Source organism: Anopheles arabiensis, chromosome 2, assembly GCF_016920715.1.
Source record: "Anopheles arabiensis isolate DONGOLA chromosome 2, AaraD3, whole genome shotgun sequence".
NCBI classification, from domain to species: domain Eukaryota; kingdom Metazoa; phylum Arthropoda; class Insecta; order Diptera; family Culicidae; genus Anopheles; species Anopheles arabiensis.
In genome coordinates, this window is record NC_053517.1 from 31,110,626 (window position 1) to 31,130,840 (window position 20,215).

General features: G+C 46.5%; 2 protein-coding genes across 3 annotated transcripts; both read right to left on the reverse strand.

Moving 5' to 3' along the window:
• Nucleotides 1-4,147: 4,147 nt before the first annotated feature.
• LOC120897911 lies at nt 4,148-11,473 on the reverse strand. The gene is made up of 9 exons (XM_040303106.1): nt 10,898-11,473; nt 10,503-10,798; nt 10,130-10,417; nt 8,077-8,196; nt 7,437-7,656; nt 5,999-6,165; nt 5,776-5,887; nt 5,389-5,687; nt 4,148-5,314 (listed from the first exon to the last, which is right to left on the reverse strand). The coding sequence occupies exons 1-9, from the start codon at nt 11,407-11,409 to the stop codon at nt 4,983-4,985; spliced, it is 2,346 nt and encodes a 781-aa protein (XP_040159040.1). The 5' UTR covers nt 11,410-11,473; the 3' UTR covers nt 4,148-4,982.
• Nucleotides 11,474-11,746: 273 nt separating this feature from the next.
• On the reverse strand, nt 11,747-15,983 carry LOC120893284 (serine protease 7-like). Of its 2 annotated transcripts, none has more exons than XM_040295083.1 (4): nt 15,748-15,983; nt 12,930-13,458; nt 12,561-12,850; nt 11,747-12,479 (listed from the first exon to the last, which is right to left on the reverse strand). In XM_040295083.1, exons 1-4 carry the CDS (start codon nt 15,929-15,931, stop codon nt 12,181-12,183), a joined length of 1,302 nt encoding a protein of 433 aa, XP_040151017.1. In that variant the 5' UTR covers nt 15,932-15,983; the 3' UTR covers nt 11,747-12,180. The 2 variants fall into 2 exon arrangements, with proteins under 2 accessions (XP_040151017.1, XP_040151018.1); XM_040295084.1 differs by lacking the exon at nt 15,748-15,983 and adding an exon at nt 13,957-14,380.
• Between the last annotated feature and the right edge of the window lie 4,232 nt (nt 15,984-20,215).

Sequence of the window (20,215 nt, forward strand, 5' to 3'; positions counted from 1 at the left end):
GGGGACGGGGTCATTCATTGGCTCGGCGAACGGGTTCTCCAATGCTGCTGCAATGTTCTGGCATCGCTCTCTCACGCCACGATGTGGTGCTGGGAGTAACTTTCACCCGAACCGACCAGCCACCCGGTTTGAATGCTAATTGGGAGCGCTGTTCTCTGCACAACTAGTTTCCTAACTGAGTTAGCTAACTGTTTAATCTGGTTTTCTTTTTTCTACACCGCGATTGCGCTTTTTCTCGCTGAGAACTGAGAATGGGGTGGGAAAAGGGTTGGTCGAGTGTTTTAGGGGAAACGGAAGTTTCGTTGGAAAATAAAGGTTTGCTTACAGACTCCGTCCAGCAGCGACGTGGACACAATCGGAGACTTTTGCGCTAGGTTTTGAAGACTCGTTGCAAAAACGAAACAAGTGAAACAATTCCCATTTTCCAGGACCTACTTTTAGGGCAAGAGCTCTCACCAGATCGTTACAGTGGTGTACTCGACGCGCAGCAGTACGCAGTACAGGATTCTCGAAAAATAAAAGGCCCAACGGTCAAAACCGGGAAATGTGTCTACTTGAACCTTTTTGCTACCGACACGTGACCATCTTCAGCGCCCCCGCTCCACATTCGCACGCTCGTAGACTTCATCTAATTCATTACCAATTTCCAGCAAATGAAACATAATGATGGTCACACCGGTCGGTGGGCCACGAGTAAGGGGAAAGCGTGCGTTGCTACACGCAACTTCTCCACTGGCACCCTTCGCCGGCACCGTTGCTAATCGTGAGAAATTGATTGGAAAAACGACGGTGCGACAGTTTTCTCTGGAGGATTCAACGCGGGCAGTTCGACTTCTTGGCTGGGCTTGCCCGTCCAGCTGCCGGTCCTTTCTCAGGTGTATTCTGGGCATTCAACAGCAGGCACATTTGCGTCACTTTCAAATCGGAACGGCCATAATTACAGCTTGCACCGCCGACAAGGATCGGGAAGAAGGGACGGGGAGGATGGATTCTATTCTTTTCTATTTCTGCTAGACATTTCCCCCTGCTGTAACTGAACGAAACGGTCCAGTTTTATCTGTGTTTGCTTCTTTCTTCAACAAGAAACCCTCCGGAACGTGCGTGGACAGCGTGTCCAGGGTTGTCCGGTAAAATGGACCTTTTTGCTAGATTAATTTACTTGCCCCTACCCGTCTCTGCGGCGCGTGAACTCTCGCCTTCAAGGGTTTCCATTCGTTTGGTACATTGTTGGACAATCGGTACGCAACCATACGTGTATGGGGTTGGTGTGTGTTTTTTTGTGTTCATCTTTCCTGTTTTCTGGTTCATTTTTTGTTGCTGTTCCTGTCCACTCTCCCCGTACCGGATGTTGCGTAGGAAGTGATCCGAAAATCGAAGCCGATTCAATGAATGAGGGACGATCCGTCAACCGAACCGAATCGATAAACTCCAGTCGTCCGTGGTGCCTTCGGGCGGGGTTAGCAGGAGTGTGCGTTTTACTGTGGTCAACTTCGCAGTTTCTGTAACTCGTCCCAATCCACCACGCTTCCCGTAACACACCCATTTCGGTAATCACGTTGATGAAGATGATACTGACCGGCACACTTTCCTCACGCCAGAGCTAAACTTTGCGCAATCGTCTCCGTGGCGAACGACCACCGAGCGTGCGAAAGGGCTGGGGGGGTGTGTAAAATCTTGAATCTAGAAGTAACCACCGTTCAACGTAGATTGACTGCCAACCAACAATCCTGAGCCGTCGGGCGAAGGGTACGCCAGGGAAGGTCGATATTGTTGTGACAAGGTTTTGATTGAAATTGAAAAATAGACATTCTAAGGGTTCGGAGCAAATTGTTTACAGTGCGGTTCGGCACGGACGCAATGTGGGACGTTAGTTTCGACAAGGTTTGACTTTTTTCCCCCCAGTGGGTGGGCAGCTTTCGACCACTTGCTTGTCGGGGAGAATTTCCACCGGCCAGTGGACGGACAAGCAGTCGGTGAGCTGCGTTTTTTAGAAACCATTTTCAATGCGTTCAGTGGCTGATTTGTTTACGAACAATTTTATGCTGGTTGTTACCGGGTTTTTCGTGTTGCTTTGCGCAGTGTTGCATTTGGATTAATGTGTTTGTATTTATGTTTTCACAGGCGCCGTTTTTTACCGTCATTGGAATATGATCTGTCTCGTTTAATGATGAAGCAATTCGTACTTTTATTTTTGCTAGAAACAAGAGGAACTAAAGAAAGTAGTTACCTTTGACTATTTTTTCTAGATTAAATGCTAAAATGATGCATTATTTAATGTCTAGAGACTTAATCTTCTAGTATTAGCTCTATTTTTACTATTTATTATGGCAAATAAGAAAAGTGTAGAAGGTTAGCTATTTTGTTTTTTTTTAACAAATAGTTTAACAAATAGTAACAGGAATAATTTCCTATCTCTTGTTATATGCAACAGTTTCTACAATATTCCGTTAAGGATTTGGAAGAGTTTACATTACAGCTAATGACATTCTACATTTGAAATTTCACATGAACTCTGGCTAGTCACAAATCTATGAGGGCAACTTAACCATAAGTTTTGGCGACCAAACAGAAAACGTCATTGAGTAGAGAAGGGTAGGTAAAGGCGAACACGTTAAAAGAAATGGTAAAAATGCTACGGATGTAGCTATCTATTTATTATTAGTAGCTTGGTAGACGTTTTTAGAACTGGCTATGTATGTTTCTATTTATTGCGCAGTTCTAAAAACGTCTACCAAGCTACTAATAATAAATAGATAGCTACATCCGTAGCAACAGTAGGGATAAATAAGTGCAACGACCAAGAAAATGTGCATACATTATCTTACACTCTTTTGAGTTTTTTTTCATGAATGAAAAGCATGATTTTTTTCGTGCAGTTTTGAAAAGTTTTGGTAAGACGGACACCTGATATGGGAAAGATGGACACTATGAAGGATGATACACCTGTACAAAACGTTGGAAATACAGAGTTTTATAGTATTTTAACATATCCTATTGCTTTCCACGTCCTGGTGCGTACATAAACCAATTCTAGGTCAAATGCGACGACGGGTCATTCAGCGAATGAATTTAGAAATTGTAAGCGCCGCTTGTAATATATCGTAGAATGCAGCATCTAAAGCATTATTGAAATATCGCGCACTAACAGCTGACGTTACTCCAGTTGCTTACAGAACTACAGCCTAGAACTTCCTTTTAGGAAATTAAAAGTCCACGACCCCAGTATTTTTACAGGGACTTGTTGATAGTTTAAGCCGTTTTATACCATGTCTAAATTAAACATTTGATATTTGTAATACCATAGAATTTCTCATCTATTCCTGAACGATGTTCTATCAATGCCTCATATTTGTATTGCTTAAAGTTGTCCAAGTCGTGACAATTGAGCTTTGTGAAGCGCCTCACAATCGTCGAGCGAGTAATAGCATAACGCATGACTACTATTTTGTCCGGAGTTTCATTTCTCGTTAATTTCACTACTTTCTCTAATTGCTGGATGTTTTATATCTTCGGAATACCCCTATTTAAGGTATTTGATGAAATCTATTCATCACCAATTGATATAAGAAATAAAATAAATCAATAAATTCGGTGTCCATCTTTCCCTACAACAAAGTGTCCATCTTGTCAGGATGTTCAAACCACCAGAAAACAATATTTTGTATTGCTTTTACCCTCGTTCTTCCGCCAGTTTTTTAATTAATGATCACGACAATTCATTCATGAAATAAAACTTCCGGAAATATAAACAATACCAGTTGTAGAGCTTAAGATCCTCAGTAGTCAAATTAGATCCACAAGGGTGCACACGATTGATTTTTTTTTTTCGTGGATTTAAACAATTCTGCATATATAATGACAAAAATGTTTTCAAATATGTTGTTTAACTTTAAATCTGGATGCTGCATTGTTGATTTTTTCGAAAATTGTCTTTTTCATGCATTTATGAGAAGTGTCCATCTTACCCGCTGTGTCTGTCTTTACCTACCTTCCCCTTCGTGCAATTATTATTTTGACTGTTTTCAAATATAAATATCTCATAGTTACCCTGCAGTCTCTAGACCACAATTGAAATTAAAGATAAAGTTATAATATTAAATGAAGAAATTAAAATACTTTTAAAATTAAATTAACATTCAACATTTCATTTTCATTGTAAATCATCGCATAAATGTATCAACATTTATTTTTCCTTCCTAGATCACCAATCCTGCAAGTAATTGAGTTGATTTTTTGAGAATTATAAGATTATGTCTGTTCCATTGTTCAAAATCAATTATTTAAAGTTATACACTGAACAAATGCGTATCATGTTCTGAAATCGACCATTATTGAATGCCCTTATGTATGTTTCCCTATCTTTCCATATTTTTCATTAACGTTTACAGCGCTACATATAGCTTCTCACGTCTATCTAAATATTTTCCTACCTAAAAACAACTCTCTTTAGTGCACAACAAAAGGCTCCTTGTGCAATTCGTCCGCTGCACCGGGATTTCCAGCAGCTAGCAAGTAAGAAAGGCTGTTGCATCTCCCGCAATGATGTGACCCACTTTCGTGAAATGGCACATCAATCGAACAAAATCGATAAACCCCGGCACGCTACTGTACAAGCATCGAAAGGGATACGCAGCAGGACCACCGGAATGGATCACGCTGACAGAACAGTGAAAGTGAACCACTTTCCCAGCGACACAGCAAAACAGCAAACTTCATTAACGTGTTATCCGCTCCGCGTGTGTGTGTGACCTTGTGTGACATTGCGAAAACGGGAGCAAAGGTCAAACAAAATCCCCACTGCTCCGCAGCAGGAAGCGAAAAACCTAACCGATGTGAAAATTGTTCGACGCGCCCGGTCACACAGGGCACACGCATGTGGGTGGTTCAAAACTACAACAACATCAACGACAAAGATCCCGTATGCTACACATTTGCTTAGATTTATTACATGCTAGTACCGGTGACGGTGGACCGACGGCCACTTACGCCCCGGTGTACATTTTGATCCACGGCAGATAGTGATGCACGTTGGTGTAGACGCCGGGCAGGCCCTCGACGCCGCATCCCCGCACCCCGAGACTGACGATGCCGGTAATGTACCAGATGGCGCGCTTCATATCGTAGCTCATGAGCGGCGAACCACTGTCCCCGGCGCACGTATCCTTCGCCCGCTCGCCGCCGGCACACATCTGACCCGGCCCGAGCGCGAACGACCACGGCCGGAACGTTTTGCTGCACTTTTCCCGTTCGACGTACGGCAGGCTGAGCTTCAGCTTGATCGGGCTCAGCACATCCGGTCCGAGATTGTCCTTGACTGGTAGGAGAGACGCACAGTGTGCATTAGAAGCTGGAAGTTGGTTTTAGTTCGCTACCCCAAACACTACTCACAGATATCGGTACGGCCCCAGCCGGACACGCTCAGCTTCTTGCCCGGCGTCGCGCTACTCTCAAAGTTCTGCTCCGGCAGACAGATCGAGCGCAGAAAGTCGGTAAACGGCGGCGTCTGCTCGATCCGGATCAGCGCAATGTCGTGCTGCTGGTTGCTCGACTCCGAATCGTACTCCGGGTGCGGTATGACCGCTTGCGGCACCAGATCGATCATATCGTCCGAACAGTCCTTCAGGTCGTTCTCGTACACGCAGTCCGGGTTGGTGTGGATGTTGTACTCGCGCAGCCGCACAAACTTCCTGTAACATTGTAACATTGCAAGCTGAGCGGGTGAGACGCTGGTCGGTGTGCATTGAGCAATATTGACGGAACCAGTTCACAACTTACAGCCGGCCCTTGGTTTGCTGAAAGTTCTTCCCGGTCACACAGTGCGCGGCGGTGATCACGTACGTGCGACTTATCAGTGCTCCCCCGCATCCCTGGGTCAGTGCGTTGTTGTCTACCGGAACGGGGTGAGAGTGAGCAGCGGAGGTTTGATGGTTTCATTATTTTTTTGGGTAGATAGTACACACACACACACACTGATCACTGATTGACCCTTGAAACTTACCCCGCTCGTAGAGAAGCATTGCCATCCACGGGAACTCGTCGATCTCGGCCAGCTGGCCGCCCCGGATCTTGGCCACGTAGCTCTGGATGCCGCAGGAGTCGGCATCGAATGCGATGCGGCTAGCGACCCGATTCTTCGGCACCATCGTCTCATTCACATAAGGTTCGCTGTTCGGGAAACGGAAAAGAGCAGCAAACAAATGATTGAGAAGAAAGTGTGAAAGTGAAAGAAATTCAACCCAAAAAGAAGAAAACAGCCGTTTGGATTGCCCGGCAGCTAATCGTATGACCCTGGTGCTGTTTCTTATCAGTGTGTTCCGTAGAAATATTAAGTAACACACAACAACACCCGTAGAGTGGCACGACACTACGTCCCAGTAGGGTGTCCATGGTCTACGGCATCGCTTGTCTAGATTATCCAATTTGTTATTCCATGAATTTGCAGCTTATTAATAGCATTAATGCATTTCGCTGAAGCCAATCGGCACGCATTGACGTGCGCTGGCACGGACGCATTGGCGTAATGAGCGATGATTAATCTCATTACCATATGTTTGTGGCAGGGCGGTGTGCTTGCTGACCGCGCATCGATTAACCCTAAGCAAAGGATCTCAGAACACTTTAATAGTGCGCCCTCTGTTCGATATACGTGGCGCTGCGCCGGGGCTCCAGCAAGTCTGCTAACGTCACTCACGTGCCTTTCTTCCACTCCGTTGCATTATTCACTACTGTAATGTTGGGGCTTTTTGCAGAGTTTTCACGATTAATTGTAGAGTTTCTACTGCACCTCTGTTGACTCACAACTACTACTAATAAAAATCCCATTGCGTTTGTCTCCGACCACATGTTTGTTTTCATTCACTCATAAAACCATGTATTCCGTGAAAGTGCATTCTCGGAAGATGAAAGGGATGTTGCGCATTGAAGATGGCTTACAATAGCATACGTCACCACCGGGACGCGCTTCATTGTACGGTCCACTTCATTTAATCGTGAATGCGATTGATTCACCAGCCACTTTAAGACGATTTATTTTCGGGAGTTGAGAGCTTCTGCTCAATGGAGTAACGTGTTTCGCTCCATTCCCCCGCTACGTGCCTGCGAGCGGCAGGATGCGATCAATTGAATCGTTTGTCTGATTGGCTCACCTGGCCTGGCTCACGGGAGCAATTAGCTGCCAAGTGCAAGAAATTCCCCCGCCGCAGAAAGAAAGAGTTACACAGAGAGAATAAAAAGAACAAGAAGCAGAAGAAGGAAGCAAAAAACAAACTCCCCTACTGCCCTGGGCCCTGGCTCTAATTGTAGGCATCTGATGGCGCTGATGCTTCTAGACTTCCCCGTGCTAGGTTTTCGTTTGTGTTTGCGTCAATCGCAAACATTTCCCTCCCACCCGTTTGGGTACTTGATCGGAGCCTGAAATTGAATGTACCCGCACTTACCGGTAGGCGTCACTGTCGCGGGGACAGCACACGTACGGCACCGTGTCCGACCCGTTGCACTGGATCTGCTTGATGAAGCTGAAGCGCTCGATCGAGCTTAGGCTGGACACGTCGTTGATCTTCCCGTAGGCGACACATTCGGCCGGCAGCATGCACTGGCCCGGGTTGGGCTCGTTCGGGATGTCGCACAGCCGGATCGAGTCCCACACGGGACGATCATCTGTGCAGACGGGATAGAACAAAAAAGTATGTAATTAACTCCACCAAACCACCTAAGTATCGCCTTTGCCACGACAAAATCTTTTGGATAGCTTCCAAAACAAAAAAAAACTGATTGAAAACTCGTCGCAAAGCTATCTTCACCACCGTCGCCCGAATGGAATGCAGCTTGGAGCCACGAAAGCAAACAAAAACAAAGCCAAAATTCAGCTTCGAGATTCTTGCTTTCGCACCACCACCACCACCGATCGAGAGCGAACGCGACGCGCAGTCGGGCTGCGGATTGCTGGAACCGGAAATGGTGCGCATACTTCTTTTGCGGCCTGCCAGTTAGCACGTTAACACGGCGAAAGATCGTGTCGCAAGATCAGGCGCTCTCTGCCCTCCTCCCCACCACACAACCCAACTTAGCTCTTCTTACCTGTGTCCATGGGCGCACCGTACGCAACCGGCGACAGAACCGCAAGCGCACAGCCGCAAACCAGCAGCAGCAGCAGCACCGCGGACGACATGGTGAGGTCTTCAAAGCGCGACACTTTCCGTTAGCGAAGCTCGTGCGTAGTACCGTTCCTGGAGACGAGTGAGTGAGGTCTGGCGTATTCGGCTTTCCGTTAGCGAATAGAACGCGACGGCCCCGCGAGAGCAGCTGATAAAGCTTGCTCCCTTCGCACCCCGGGGCGGGTGGCCGGGGTAGCTCAGCATAATCAAATCGAACCGACCGGGCGGGATCTCACCACGGTGCGGGTCGTGTGGTGTGCGCAATGCCTGGGGGAGGGAGTGGATGGTTTGCTCTGAAGGGAGAGAGAGAGGATGGGGTGGTCAATCGAGAGTTTCTCATCTTCGAGACGTTTGGTCGATCAGGCATGTCAAATTTGTAAATGACTAGCTGAGTGTAGGGAATATTAAAGTTCCCGTTTATGTATGTAAATGTTTTTTAAAAGTTTAATTAGTTATTTTAAGTACATTATTTTTGCTAATCTTTTTCGTCCGCCAATATAGTATTATCTGCAAACAGGAACTCTTTTTTTTCTGTTATAAGCCACTAGACAATGCGCTTCAAGTTTCAATGTAATGCCAATTTATTTAGTTATTAATTCTATAAACTTTTCCATAATTAATAAGAATGTATTCTTTATTTCATATTATTTACTGTACATTTTTGGAAATAATGAACAGTCAAGCAAAAGATCTGAAAAACTTTACCGAAAAAAAAGCCATCTGACATCCCTGTCTAATAGGCGAGAGTCTCACGCAAGTGTTGGTGTCGGCCTTTCTCACCAAGAATCGTTTGGATAAAGTCGTTGACATGTTTTGTTGATATTGCTGTTATTGTTGTTGATAATGATGATGTCGTTGTTAGCTTTTCGTCTCAAACCACTCCTCAAGATCACCTTCGATCGAGCAAAATCCACCACCCTACTGGAACTTGAGATCCACTCTGTGAGCAACCACCGGGCACGGGATCGAACATATAGCAAAGCCAGTCATTACAGCACGGGACTCACCGCTTGAGCCACTGCCTGAACGCCGTGTGTGCTTCTTGGGCGATGTCGTGCAGGGAGTGGATAAAACTGCCTCTGCGACCTATGGACAGGTATATCCCCGCTGCCGCGCACGTTACCGGTTTAGTGATTTTTCTGTATTTATCCATGCCGCTGTGCTGCGCTCATAACATATACGGCTACACGTGAGATCGTAGGGTAAACACCTTTAACAGATCGCCTGGGATTTCCCGACACTGTTGACCCGTGCTGCCAAGCATAGGGCGTGTGAAGTGTGCAGAGAAAGAGCAGGTTGTTTTGCTGTTTTGGCAGTTGCTCTCACGGAGACGGATACGGAGATACGGTGCCGGTGTAATCGAGCGGGTCAGTAAATGGAACTCAGGAGAGCGGTGGGAATTTCTAGCTCCATGAACCTTGGATCTGTGTTGTGATGTTGCTGGCAGTGGACGGACATACCCAGGTTTGGATGGAATTTCCTCTCAGTGTGTGATAAGAAACATTGATGCAAGGAAGATGCTGAGCTTTGCTAAACATCTACTGGACATAATTAATGTTATGACAGCAAACACCGTGCACTATCACGATCAATTGATCGGTTTGTACGATACAGATCATCAAGGTCAATCAAGATTGCAAATCTCTGGCGTGGATTGATGGAACTATGCTAATCAGTTAGCACTTTGAGAGTTAATCTTTGCAAGCTACCCTGGTACAGGCGTTCGTTTACAAACAACGTTTGTGTTCATCACACTTGTAAAATACAAACAAGTTTGCTTCGGTTTGAAAGTATGTGTTTCGTTTCTGCAAGATTTATTGAATATTGAAAATCATTTTGCCTCAGCAACGGCTGTTTTTGACATGTGTCGTTGCTACTTTGCAACTTATTTGCTTAAACACTATTAGAAGCTAATTAGAATTTTTATGTAAAGTTGATCGATGTTATCAATGTTTTTTTTTTTACAACAACCGCTCAACGACGAATGTTTTGCCGAATCCAGCCCAGATACGACGACACTCTCGTGTACACACCGGGCCAGCCTTCGAGTGCACACTGGTTGCCGAAGGAAATGACACCCTCCTGTATCCAGTAGAACCGCTTTACCATCAACGGGCCACCGGAATCGCCGCTGCACGAATCGATCCCAAACACACCGCCCGCGCACAGCTGCTCCCCAATGACTTCAATGTTTTTCCACTTCTTGTCACACTCCTCCTGAGCAAACACCGGGAACTGGGCCTTCTTCTTGATGCCGCTGTGTCCTGTGAGTGTAACAAAATACAAAACCGAAGCGCATTTTAAGTAAGATCTTCCTCATGAATCGACAAACGGGCCTTAATCACTTACGCTGGCGTCCCGTGTGTCCGAATCCAACAGCCGTAACGTTAAGACCGGGGCTGGTAGGCGGGAAGTCATCCGGCGGAAGACATACCGGCGAAACGAAGTTGTTCATCGTAACGTCCCGATCGAGCCGGATCAGTGCAATGTCGTGATGCTGGAAGGGTCCGTTCTTATCGTACCCCGGATGAACGATCTGTGCCTCAATGCCAAAGTTTTGCGGCGGATCGGCACAGTCGTCCGGGTTGCCGTCCGCACAGTCCGTATCGGTCGCGGTGTTGTACTCTCCGAGACGCACGTTAACCCTGCAAGCGCAACAATGTAGCGTTTAAATCAAGCAATTTCCGCACACACACACACTCACACACGCTAACATAACCATACGCAACGATCGTTCAACTTACAGTCGTTCGCCTTCGTCCAGCTTCTTGTTGGCCAGACAGTGGGCCGCCGTCAGCACGTACCGTCCGTTGATCAGCGAGCCGCCGCACTTGAACGCCCGCTCGCCCTTCTTCGATTGGTACTCGAGCAGCGCGTACCAGGGGAACTCGTCGATCGCCGTGTAGTTACCGCCGATGATCCGATCCGCCAGCGTGTCCAAACCACACTCGAACGCTTTCGGGTTCGGCAGGCCGTCGCGCACGGCCGTCGGATTACGGTCCACAGTCGTCACACCGTCCGGGCAGCAGATGGTCACGTCCTTCGTTTTGCACTGCAGCTTGCGCAGGTAGTCGATCTCGTCCTCGCTCAGCACCCGGTCGGAATTGAAGAACTCATCCCTTAAGCTCGGGCACTGCTGTACCGGGTGGCACACTCCATCGCGATGATCGGGCGTCCGGCAAGCTTCTTGTCCACGAACAACGGCAATGAACGCCAGCAGCAGCAGCAGCAGCACACAATCCACCACCTTTGCCATGACGATCGTTACGCCAGGCAGGATCAAGATCGACTGATTGCTGCTGCCGCGAACGATCACAGCAACCGTCTAGCAGCTCCGCGATCCGCTCAAGGTGAATGTGCAAACGAAAACAGGTTGCTGCTGGTCAGCCTGTAGTGGTGAACTTGGGTGACCATCGCGCCAATGGTTGGCATTTCGATTGGCGCGAGGTATTTCCCTTTGCAGCAACACCCATACAGGGACGGCTTTTGTTTGATTACAGTCGCGCGAAAACAATACATTGGCGGAATGAGCTCGGTTACGGAGGAGCGTATTACGCCGTGCAGCATTTGAAGTAGCATGTTCTAATCACAGCTACGAGCAAGGGTTGTAAACGATCGTTTGTTTTATTGTCATATTTTCTGTAAACATTTTGCCATAGTGAAGGTACATAATCGGTTCAAACTATCTAGCATTGACCTACAGCTCTACAGTCGTTTTGCAGTGCTACTCTAGAAGCGGTGAAAGTAAAATGCACAGTTAACACAGTTTCGCTTCAGTAAAGTTCACATTACAGAGCGAAGCGTTCTAGCCGACATTACTGTTGGTCGTCATCGATCAGATATGTTGAAGGGACTGCCCTTGCCCTATTAGCTGTTTGTGCCAGTTTAATTTTTCCCTGTCCTTTGCCTACGCACACTAGTATCGTAGAATATAGCATTAATTCTAGTTTGTCATTAATTTCGTTGTGAATTTGTTCCTAGATGTCATTACACTGGTAAAGATCTCCTTCCTCCCGCTGCACCACCGTTACTCCTTGATGTTGCTTCTCACCCAGGCCATGTACGCGGGCACGTGAGTGTACACCCCCGGCCAGTCCTCCAGCCCGCACCGGTTGCCGTACGAGACGATGCCCTCGAGGTACCAAACCTTCTGCAGCTTCATCAGCGGACCACCGGAATCGCCGTGGCACGAGTCCTTCGCGTACTCGCCACCGGCGCAGAGCTGGTTGGTCGTTATCGACGAATTCTTCGTAGCGTACTTCTCCTGGCACCGGGCATGATCGTACACCTTGATGCCCAGCTTTTGCTTAACCGCGCTTCGGCTCTCTGTATAGGACATGAATAAGAGAAACAGATGGCATTACGACCTGGCATCGAAACATGTCGTCCCAACTGGTCCTCCCCTACCTTGCAGTGTACGCCCGAACCCGGTCACAAAGTTGACCTCGCCCGTTTTCGACGCCCGGAAGTCGGTCAGTGGCAGACAAACCGGTTGCACGAAGCTCGTATACTCAATCGATTGCGCCAGCCGCAAGAGCGCGATATCGTCTGCGTGTGCCATATCCTGGTATCCCGGATGTACGATGACCGACTCGATGCCGGCATCGATCGGTGGATCGGCACAGATTTCCTCCTGCTCCTCCGTCACGCAGTCGATTTCGGTTTTGGTGTTGTACTCTCCGAGCCGTACCGAGACGCTGAAATAGAGAGTAGGGCACACGTTAGAGCTAGTGCGTCACGAGACACGTACTTCATTTGTTGTTCTGTGCCACTTACAGTTTGCCCTCCTTGCGCTCAACCTCCCCGATAACGCAGTGGGCAGCGGTCAGTACGTAGCGCCGATTGATCAGCGACCCTCCGCAGCTGTACTTTCGCTCGCCCTTGCGGTTTTCGTACTGCAACAGCGCCAGCCAGGGAAATTCGTCGATGTCCGCGTTCTGGCCACCGTAGATCCGCATGCCGATGCTAACGCCGCACTCGTTCTTCTTCGGGTTGGGCAGCAAACCACCGACGAGCTGATCGGCCAGCGCAGCATCACCGCTCGGTGCAGTCGCCGCCGGTCCAGCGGGTGTGGTGGACACCGTCCCAGCAGGAACAGTCGTCGCGGGTGCTACGACCGGTTTGGAACCGTTGCCGGGACAGCACACGAACGGCTGGCGTCCGCTGGTCGCTCCGGTACATTGCGATTTGCGCAGAAACTCACGCTCCTCCCAGGTGAGGATGCGCTGCTTGAAGTAGTCCAGTATGCTGTCACACTCGTAGATGGAGATGCAACGGCCCCGTAACCTCGTCGGTGTCGTGCATTCTGTTTCGGCGAGAGGGAGAAATAAAACCTCATATGCATCATGTCTAACACAGGAACCATCATCTCACGCGGGCCATTCTTTTGTGGACAAATGATTCACAAAATCAACGAATTTACTGATTAGAGCGAAGCTGTGACTTTTGACAGTCATTTGGTTATCACTGGGTTCGTCCTTGATCTACCTGATCCCGCCCAGAAAAGAAGACACACTTTGCACGTACACACACACACACGATCGAGCGGGCTGCTCACGAAACCGCCGCTACTCACTACTCTGGTCACTCAATTCGGTCTGCATCACAGCCCCAGCCGTGCGTATGATCGATCGAACAAACGACCACAAACAGCTGAGCAAATGGAAGCGGGTTTCGACACACAAAGTAGTGCAAGAATTTGGACAAACCTGAAATACAGGTTTATTGGCATGCACGGCAACGTGTACACATGGTTCTCACAGACCTTCGGTAGACACACCACACACACACGGTTTCGACTTACGCTGTTGCTGCTGGTGAGAACCGCCGATGTGTAGGGCAAGCAGTACGCAGACCGTAAGCCAAGCTACGGACCGATTGTAGCTAGTCATAGTTCTTCCGGCTTCCGGTACAACACCGTCTGCTGCACGTCCTCGAGTGAACTCGGCTCGGTAAGGAAAACTTCTGCAGACCACCGTGGCTAAACTGTGGCTAGAAGCCTTCGAGACACCTCCACAGGCCACAGGGGTTGCAAAAAAAACGGAGATACACGATGATGCGGTTGCTCCAAGCACAACCGACACGATCGAGCTCTGATTAGCTACTAATAACGGCAGTTCGCAACCAACACGGACGATCTCTCGATCTCACACAGTTCACCCCGGTGAGTATTTGTGTTTGAAGAAGAGCGCTTCGGAGAATCGCCGAAAATGCTGTTCAATTCTATCTGCCCGACTGACTAACCGGAATAGGATGGTACTGATGCACCAAACATACAAAGGGTTACTTACAAAAGCTGGAACAGATTCCTCACAATCGTCTCTCGTTACCGGTAAAGGAAAGTCCCATCCTAACGTCACCACACACAGCCAACGAACGACAAATCTAAGTTAATTGGACTGGGAATGTACCGAACGAAATACGGCGAACCGTACCGTGGCGTGCGTCTACGCGAATGATAAGCCCATCGAGCGCGAGAGATTTGTTGCGTTTCAGAACATTTGTAATGAGACAAACGAAGCTGTACTAGTACTAAACACACAGCCACACACACACACATACATGTCAAAAACTAATGTTCCAAACCTGTCTACCAGAACACCGGCTACGGTCTATCATTATGCACTTGTTATCCGCTTGATGTACGCGCGCCGTCTAGCAAACAAGCTTAGGTGTATTGCATATTCATGAAACTAGCAGCAGGGGAATGGGGTGTTTGTTTTGCAGCTATTAAAAAAAACCGGCTTCCTCGAGTACAATACCGAAGAGCATTAACCACACAAGTGCAAGGTAAACTGTGCGGGGTGGCGCGTATAAGCATTTAAAGCTTCACACGATTAACAGCGACATGACTCACTGACTCGGTTGAGGCTTCATAGAGCTTCATTGATGCAGCACAGGAATCGCTTAATCATATTGGGTTTGCTTTTCTAAGAGATATTAGCAAGAAGATGCATATGCATAATGGTTCGTAGTCGAATAACTAAACATCATACATGGGAAGGCTGTATCTAATATAGTTTGAGGGTTAATTTGAAAGATTATAGATATTCAAGATGTTCAGGTTGTGTGCCTAGTATTATTCAAAATGCTGATTATTCTGCACAATCAACGCATTTTCTATTATTGGACCTATCTTGTTACTATTTTTTTTTAATTCTATGGATAGGTTTTTTCTAAATGGTAATAAAAGAAATAGGAAATGGCAAGAAAAAAGCAGCGCTTTGCATTAACCTCAACCCCTCTGTGGCACAGTCGGCCAGAGGCCGATACGTAAGATTTATGGGTTTGGGACTGGCAGGTAGCTTTACTTCTCCGCAACACCATACATTACTTGGTGGATCTAATGAAAATGTTAACACTTTTTTTTCCTACATCACATAGACTCGCATTATAAAAAAAATATAATTAGCATTTTTCCCCTCCTACTCCACCACATCACCGGGGAAAGTTAATTTACTAAAAACTGCACGAAAAGTCCTTTGCGTCGAAACAAGCCGCAATGATTTATTTCGCACCATTTTCTAATCTACTTTGCTCGTATTTTTTTTGTTTGCCGCTTCTTTTTTAAATAAACTTGTAACCAACTTCTTACCGACGTGAACATCACTGGATTCCTCGATCTGTTCCTCTTGATGCTGCTGCGGGTGAACATCGTAACGTTGGGCCAGTATCTCGTCGGATTTCATCGCGCGTCCTATCATCGGATTATCGGGAAACAGAAAGGCTCCCGCTAGTGGTACCAAGAGGAGAAAACTCAACCGTAAAGGGAACACCATTTTTCTGGCGATAGTGTCACCAACACCCGAAATGAAACACTTCCTGCACGGGAAGCCGACGCACGACTGACTGAAAATTTGAATACCGAAACTGCAAACGCCTGCTTGGCAGGTTTCGAGCCTGAATGCCGGTTGTAAAAGTGGGTGTGTGAGGGTGAGTTTTTTTTTTTGTTAAAAAATACTTCAATTCCTACAGACCGGTTTCGACCAACATAAAACTGATTCGCTAATATCCGTTCCAAACATGCTAATTTACGGTGATATAAACCACTATAGTGTTAAGCATACAATGGGTAAGGGTTTACAGAACCAATCTTTGCTCGGGATTAAAGTCTCGGGAATGGTACGTTATCTCAGGTTTTAAGTGATATACCATTTAAGAGGTTTACTATATCCAACCGAAAGAATTCATTTGTCAACCGTCACAGCTGCCATGGAAGAATGGTCGAGATTTTGATAATTTTATGGCACAAGAACATCAGAATCTCTGTATAAACCTGTTTTAGAGAAATTCACTCTAATGAAAATTCACGCAGCTATAAGTGAGAGATTTTTTTTTAAATGATAAACCTTCGGCTCTACAGTAAAATGTGCCGAATAAAGACGGTGTTAAAAATACAACTTGCCTCGATTGCAAGAAACATCCTTTGAACCTTCGAGAAACTCAAATGTTGAGGAAAACAAAAATAAATAAAAATCACCAATCATGTTAGAAGAGATATTGTTCCATCGTAGGTGCTCGTTTGCTTTTCAAAAACGAAAAAAAGGAGAAAATGAAAGTTTTTTTTGGTTGTTTTTTCGCAAACTCCAACGATTTCTCCAAGACAGGTTTAAGGCTTACCAGTCGTATCGCTTCGGGGCTTGCTCCGTTTATTTTGTTTGCTTCAGGATGTTCATTTTCAACTCAAGGATATGAAATGTTTGTTCTGTGTTGGAAATTACCTCCAGAATTTGGGCACCTAATAAAAATGTGTTGTGGTGCAGGCATCTTTAGAACATGTTTTATAACATATAGAGAAACAGTATTACAAAACTTCTCGCAACAATTATAGTTTTGTTGCCTTCCAATTTGAATATCCAAACTGCAAACGACTGCCCGGCAGGTTCCTTGATTACCGGTTGTAAGTTTGTATGCGTTTGTATGTGTGTGTGTGTTCTTTTTCAAGTTTTCATATATATTTTTTTTCTTTAAATTTCAATTCAAATGGACCGGTTTTTGAGACACTCAAAATAGTTTTGCTGATATCATTTTCAGAAATGTTCTTTTCGATGGCTATCTCAGTTTAATTCTGAGCTATAACAATAGGTCGTTTTTTTCTAAAAGTTATCTCGAGTTCTTTTTTTTACGGATATCACTGAAAAGTAGGGAAAATCCTTTAGAATTAGACCGTCGAATATTAATTAAAGCATGTTTCAAGTGGTGCTTACGCTTATCAAAATACTCACATGTTGCTGCTTATCCGAAACATTCAAGCACATCCTTTCAGGCATCCATTTCAAAATGACAAATAATAATCACGTTAAGTGCTTAACCCATTACCTGGCAATGAAATTAGTGAATAATGGGTGTGTTTTACCCCTTTACTAAATGTGTTACGCCCAACATGACGGCAGAACGTGGCAAACTGCTAGCACAATATTAAACTGTTCAGGTCCTCAACCGAGCAGAATGTGACTAGATAATGCGAAACTGATTACCGTCGCCCTGACATGATATGGTCGCGTGTACGCAGCGCAGAACAACGGGGTAACAGTTAGAAGATTTATTTTTTGTTTTTACCTCCATAAATAATCGCTCGATCGAACGCGTCTAACGTGACGGTTAGCAAATTCCCCCGAGAGACGAAGATGTTCCATCGTGTAGAAGATTTGTTTAGGCACAATATTTTACTTTCTCCGACCTCTACTCACCCACACCTTCGTCGCTTGTCACTTATCATTGTCAGCCGGACGGGAAAGGGGAGTAAATATCGCGCACGCTCGCGTATCACTCGCGCACTGCCATTGTTTATGTATCGTTTTTTCTTCCAATTTTAATTGTGATTTATGCTGATACGATTTTTATCCCACATACCCGGCCAGGCGTATAGGGTCGCGAGTTCTGTTGCATTGGAAGGGTAGCGCATTTGCGCAAGCGGGGGAAGCGGACAAGTGTACGCACTTGTCGGTCGGGTCGGTAACACGGTCGGATCGTGGGAAACGCTTCCCGTGGCTGGATGTGCAAAGCGAGAATGTGATCGATATGTGTTTAGGGTAAGGAGGTATGCACGGCTGCACATTAGGGTTGTGATGTTTTGTAACATATTAACGTTTTCCACTGGGTTTCGCGCTCGTAACGGAGGGTGGAAGATGATGCCGAGAGCGAGAGATACAAAGAGGAGTGAAAGTTCCACAGGGCGTATCAAGTTTTGAAGAGGTTTCCCGGGGAAAACGATTAATCAGGATCCACTTAATGAACGTTAGCGATGTCGGATGAGCGGCCATCCAGGGACAAACGTAGACAATGGCATGCTAAAAGTGAGGTTTTTGGAAAGAAACCATCCCTGGAGTTGTTATCGTAATGTAACATTCTTCATAAAAAGGGGTATTTAACAAGTGTATGACTTTCTAGGAGACTTCAACTTCTCATCATGCTTCAATGAAAATCTCTATTTTGTTGTGATTTTTTAAACCCAACTCGCGATGAAAAACTCTCTCACGCAGCTTAACCGTTCGAGTGTTATCCCACTGGAAAACGGAAGAAATTGCACCCTTCCGTACTATCATTAAAACACAAATCAACACGATTGAAACAAATCCTGTCACTTGCACGCAAATCGCGTGCTGTGCGACAATTACGCTTTGTTCGCCGCCTATTGGGCAGGAATAATTAAAATATCCTTGTTTTTTTTTTGTTGACTGTCCTTGCCGTTACTTCAGAGGCAGAAAAAATCGTTAAAGTTACAGTTTTATTCACAAGCATGTTTTGTTTGGGGCAGTTTCTTTTTTTTTCTTTTCTTTTCCTAACATGGAATTGAAATATTTCAAGTATTTTAACTAAACTGCCGCGGGTGCTGTTAAGTGCCTGGCTGGACCATTTCCGTTCTCCACGAGCCGAGCGGTAATCTATCATAATTTCTGCACGCGCTGGAAAAAGGGAAAATTATGACGACACCATACCACGCCGTGGCCGTAATTGTTCGCCGAAGCCGGTAAAGGGTTGAGCGGCGTGTGTCTCATTGAAACCTACCAGGACAGGGAAAGGGTTTTTTTTTCTTATTCGTTTCTGTTCTCTCTCTCCCTGCTCCGTATTACTATTCCGCTCATTTGCACCATTCGTCCCCGCGGGGCAATAAATAAGATTTCGGGTGGGGCTGGAAAAAAATTGGATCGACGGGAAAATTGTGTCCTGTGCATCCCGTTTTTTTGTGTGCTCTCGTTCCATTTCCACTGGTCATAGTCAGAGTGTTAGTTCCCATACCGGGACGCAGTACCACGGAACCCTTCCCCGTATGGACGGAATGGCGACGAACGGGTGCCGTCAGGCCGAAAACAATGTATCATTCATTAGTAGGCGAGTTGCATTTTTGGCTTCCATTTGGCTTTTTTGCTCGAAGCTAAACAGCTTCTGTACACGACAAGGGCGTAATACACAATGGGAGGCCTCAGCAGCAGCAGCAGTACACCTCACGACTGACAACTCAAACCCGGAGACGATGGAAGGAAGTAGCCCACATTGGACCGGAAAATACGAATCTCTTTGTGCAGTTTGGATCTTCGAGGTGGGCGTTTGTTCGATTTCTGTTTTGCCTGAATTATTGTTAAAGGATTGACACTAACCTTAGAGTGGTAGAAATCACTGCCCTGGTGTGGTGGCGTCCAGTGTCCCCGGTCGGCCGCAACTCCGTTCGTGTCTGCTGGGAGCAGCTGGGAATAGGGGATGTCCCCGGCAGGGACTCGAAAAAAAAACCCGGCAATAACAATAAATAAATATAAAAGGCAGTGTTTCGGGTGCCTCCGGTTTTCCGGTGTTGTTTATTTCGCCCTGGCCATCTTCGCCATCTTGCCAAGCCCCCAACCGGGCCTACCGGGTACGGTCCGCCCTACTCACCCGGCCAGTGGAACCTTCCGGCACCTTTTCCGGCACTGGGAGCCGCAGAGGAAGTAGTAACAAAAAAAGAAGACACGACCGAACGATTCACCAACTTGCCCGAGGGGAGCGAGCCAGCAGGACGGTGTGGTATTGCTTTTTGGGCCGGCTTTTCCGGCGGCGGTATGCAGGGCGATGTAGTGGTTTTTTCCTAT

Bases quoted from the DNA above. Each gene is read 5' to 3' on its own strand.
- LOC120897911 (XM_040303106.1), bottom strand. From the start codon at position 11,409: ATGGCAAAGGTGGTGGATTGTGTGCTGCTGCTGCTGCTGCTGGCGTTC. The intron at 10,799-10,897 runs GTAAGTTGAACG...TTGCGCTTGCAG, and splicing joins CTGGACGAAGGCGAACGACT to GGTTAACGTGCGTCTCGGAG. The intron at 7,657-8,076 runs GTAAGAAGAGCT...CCGTCTGCACAG, and splicing joins CGGTGCGCCCATGGACACAG to ATGATCGTCCCGTGTGGGAC.
- LOC120893284 (XM_040295083.1), bottom strand. From the start codon at position 15,931: ATGGTGTTCCCTTTACGGTTGAGTTTTCTCCTCTTGGTACCACTAGCG. The intron at 13,459-15,747 runs GTAAGAAGTTGG...TCGCCGAAACAG, and splicing joins ATCCAGTGATGTTCACGTCG to AATGCACGACACCGACGAGG. The intron at 12,851-12,929 runs GTAAGTGGCACA...TCTCTATTTCAG, and splicing joins GAGCGCAAGGAGGGCAAACT to CGTCTCGGTACGGCTCGGAG.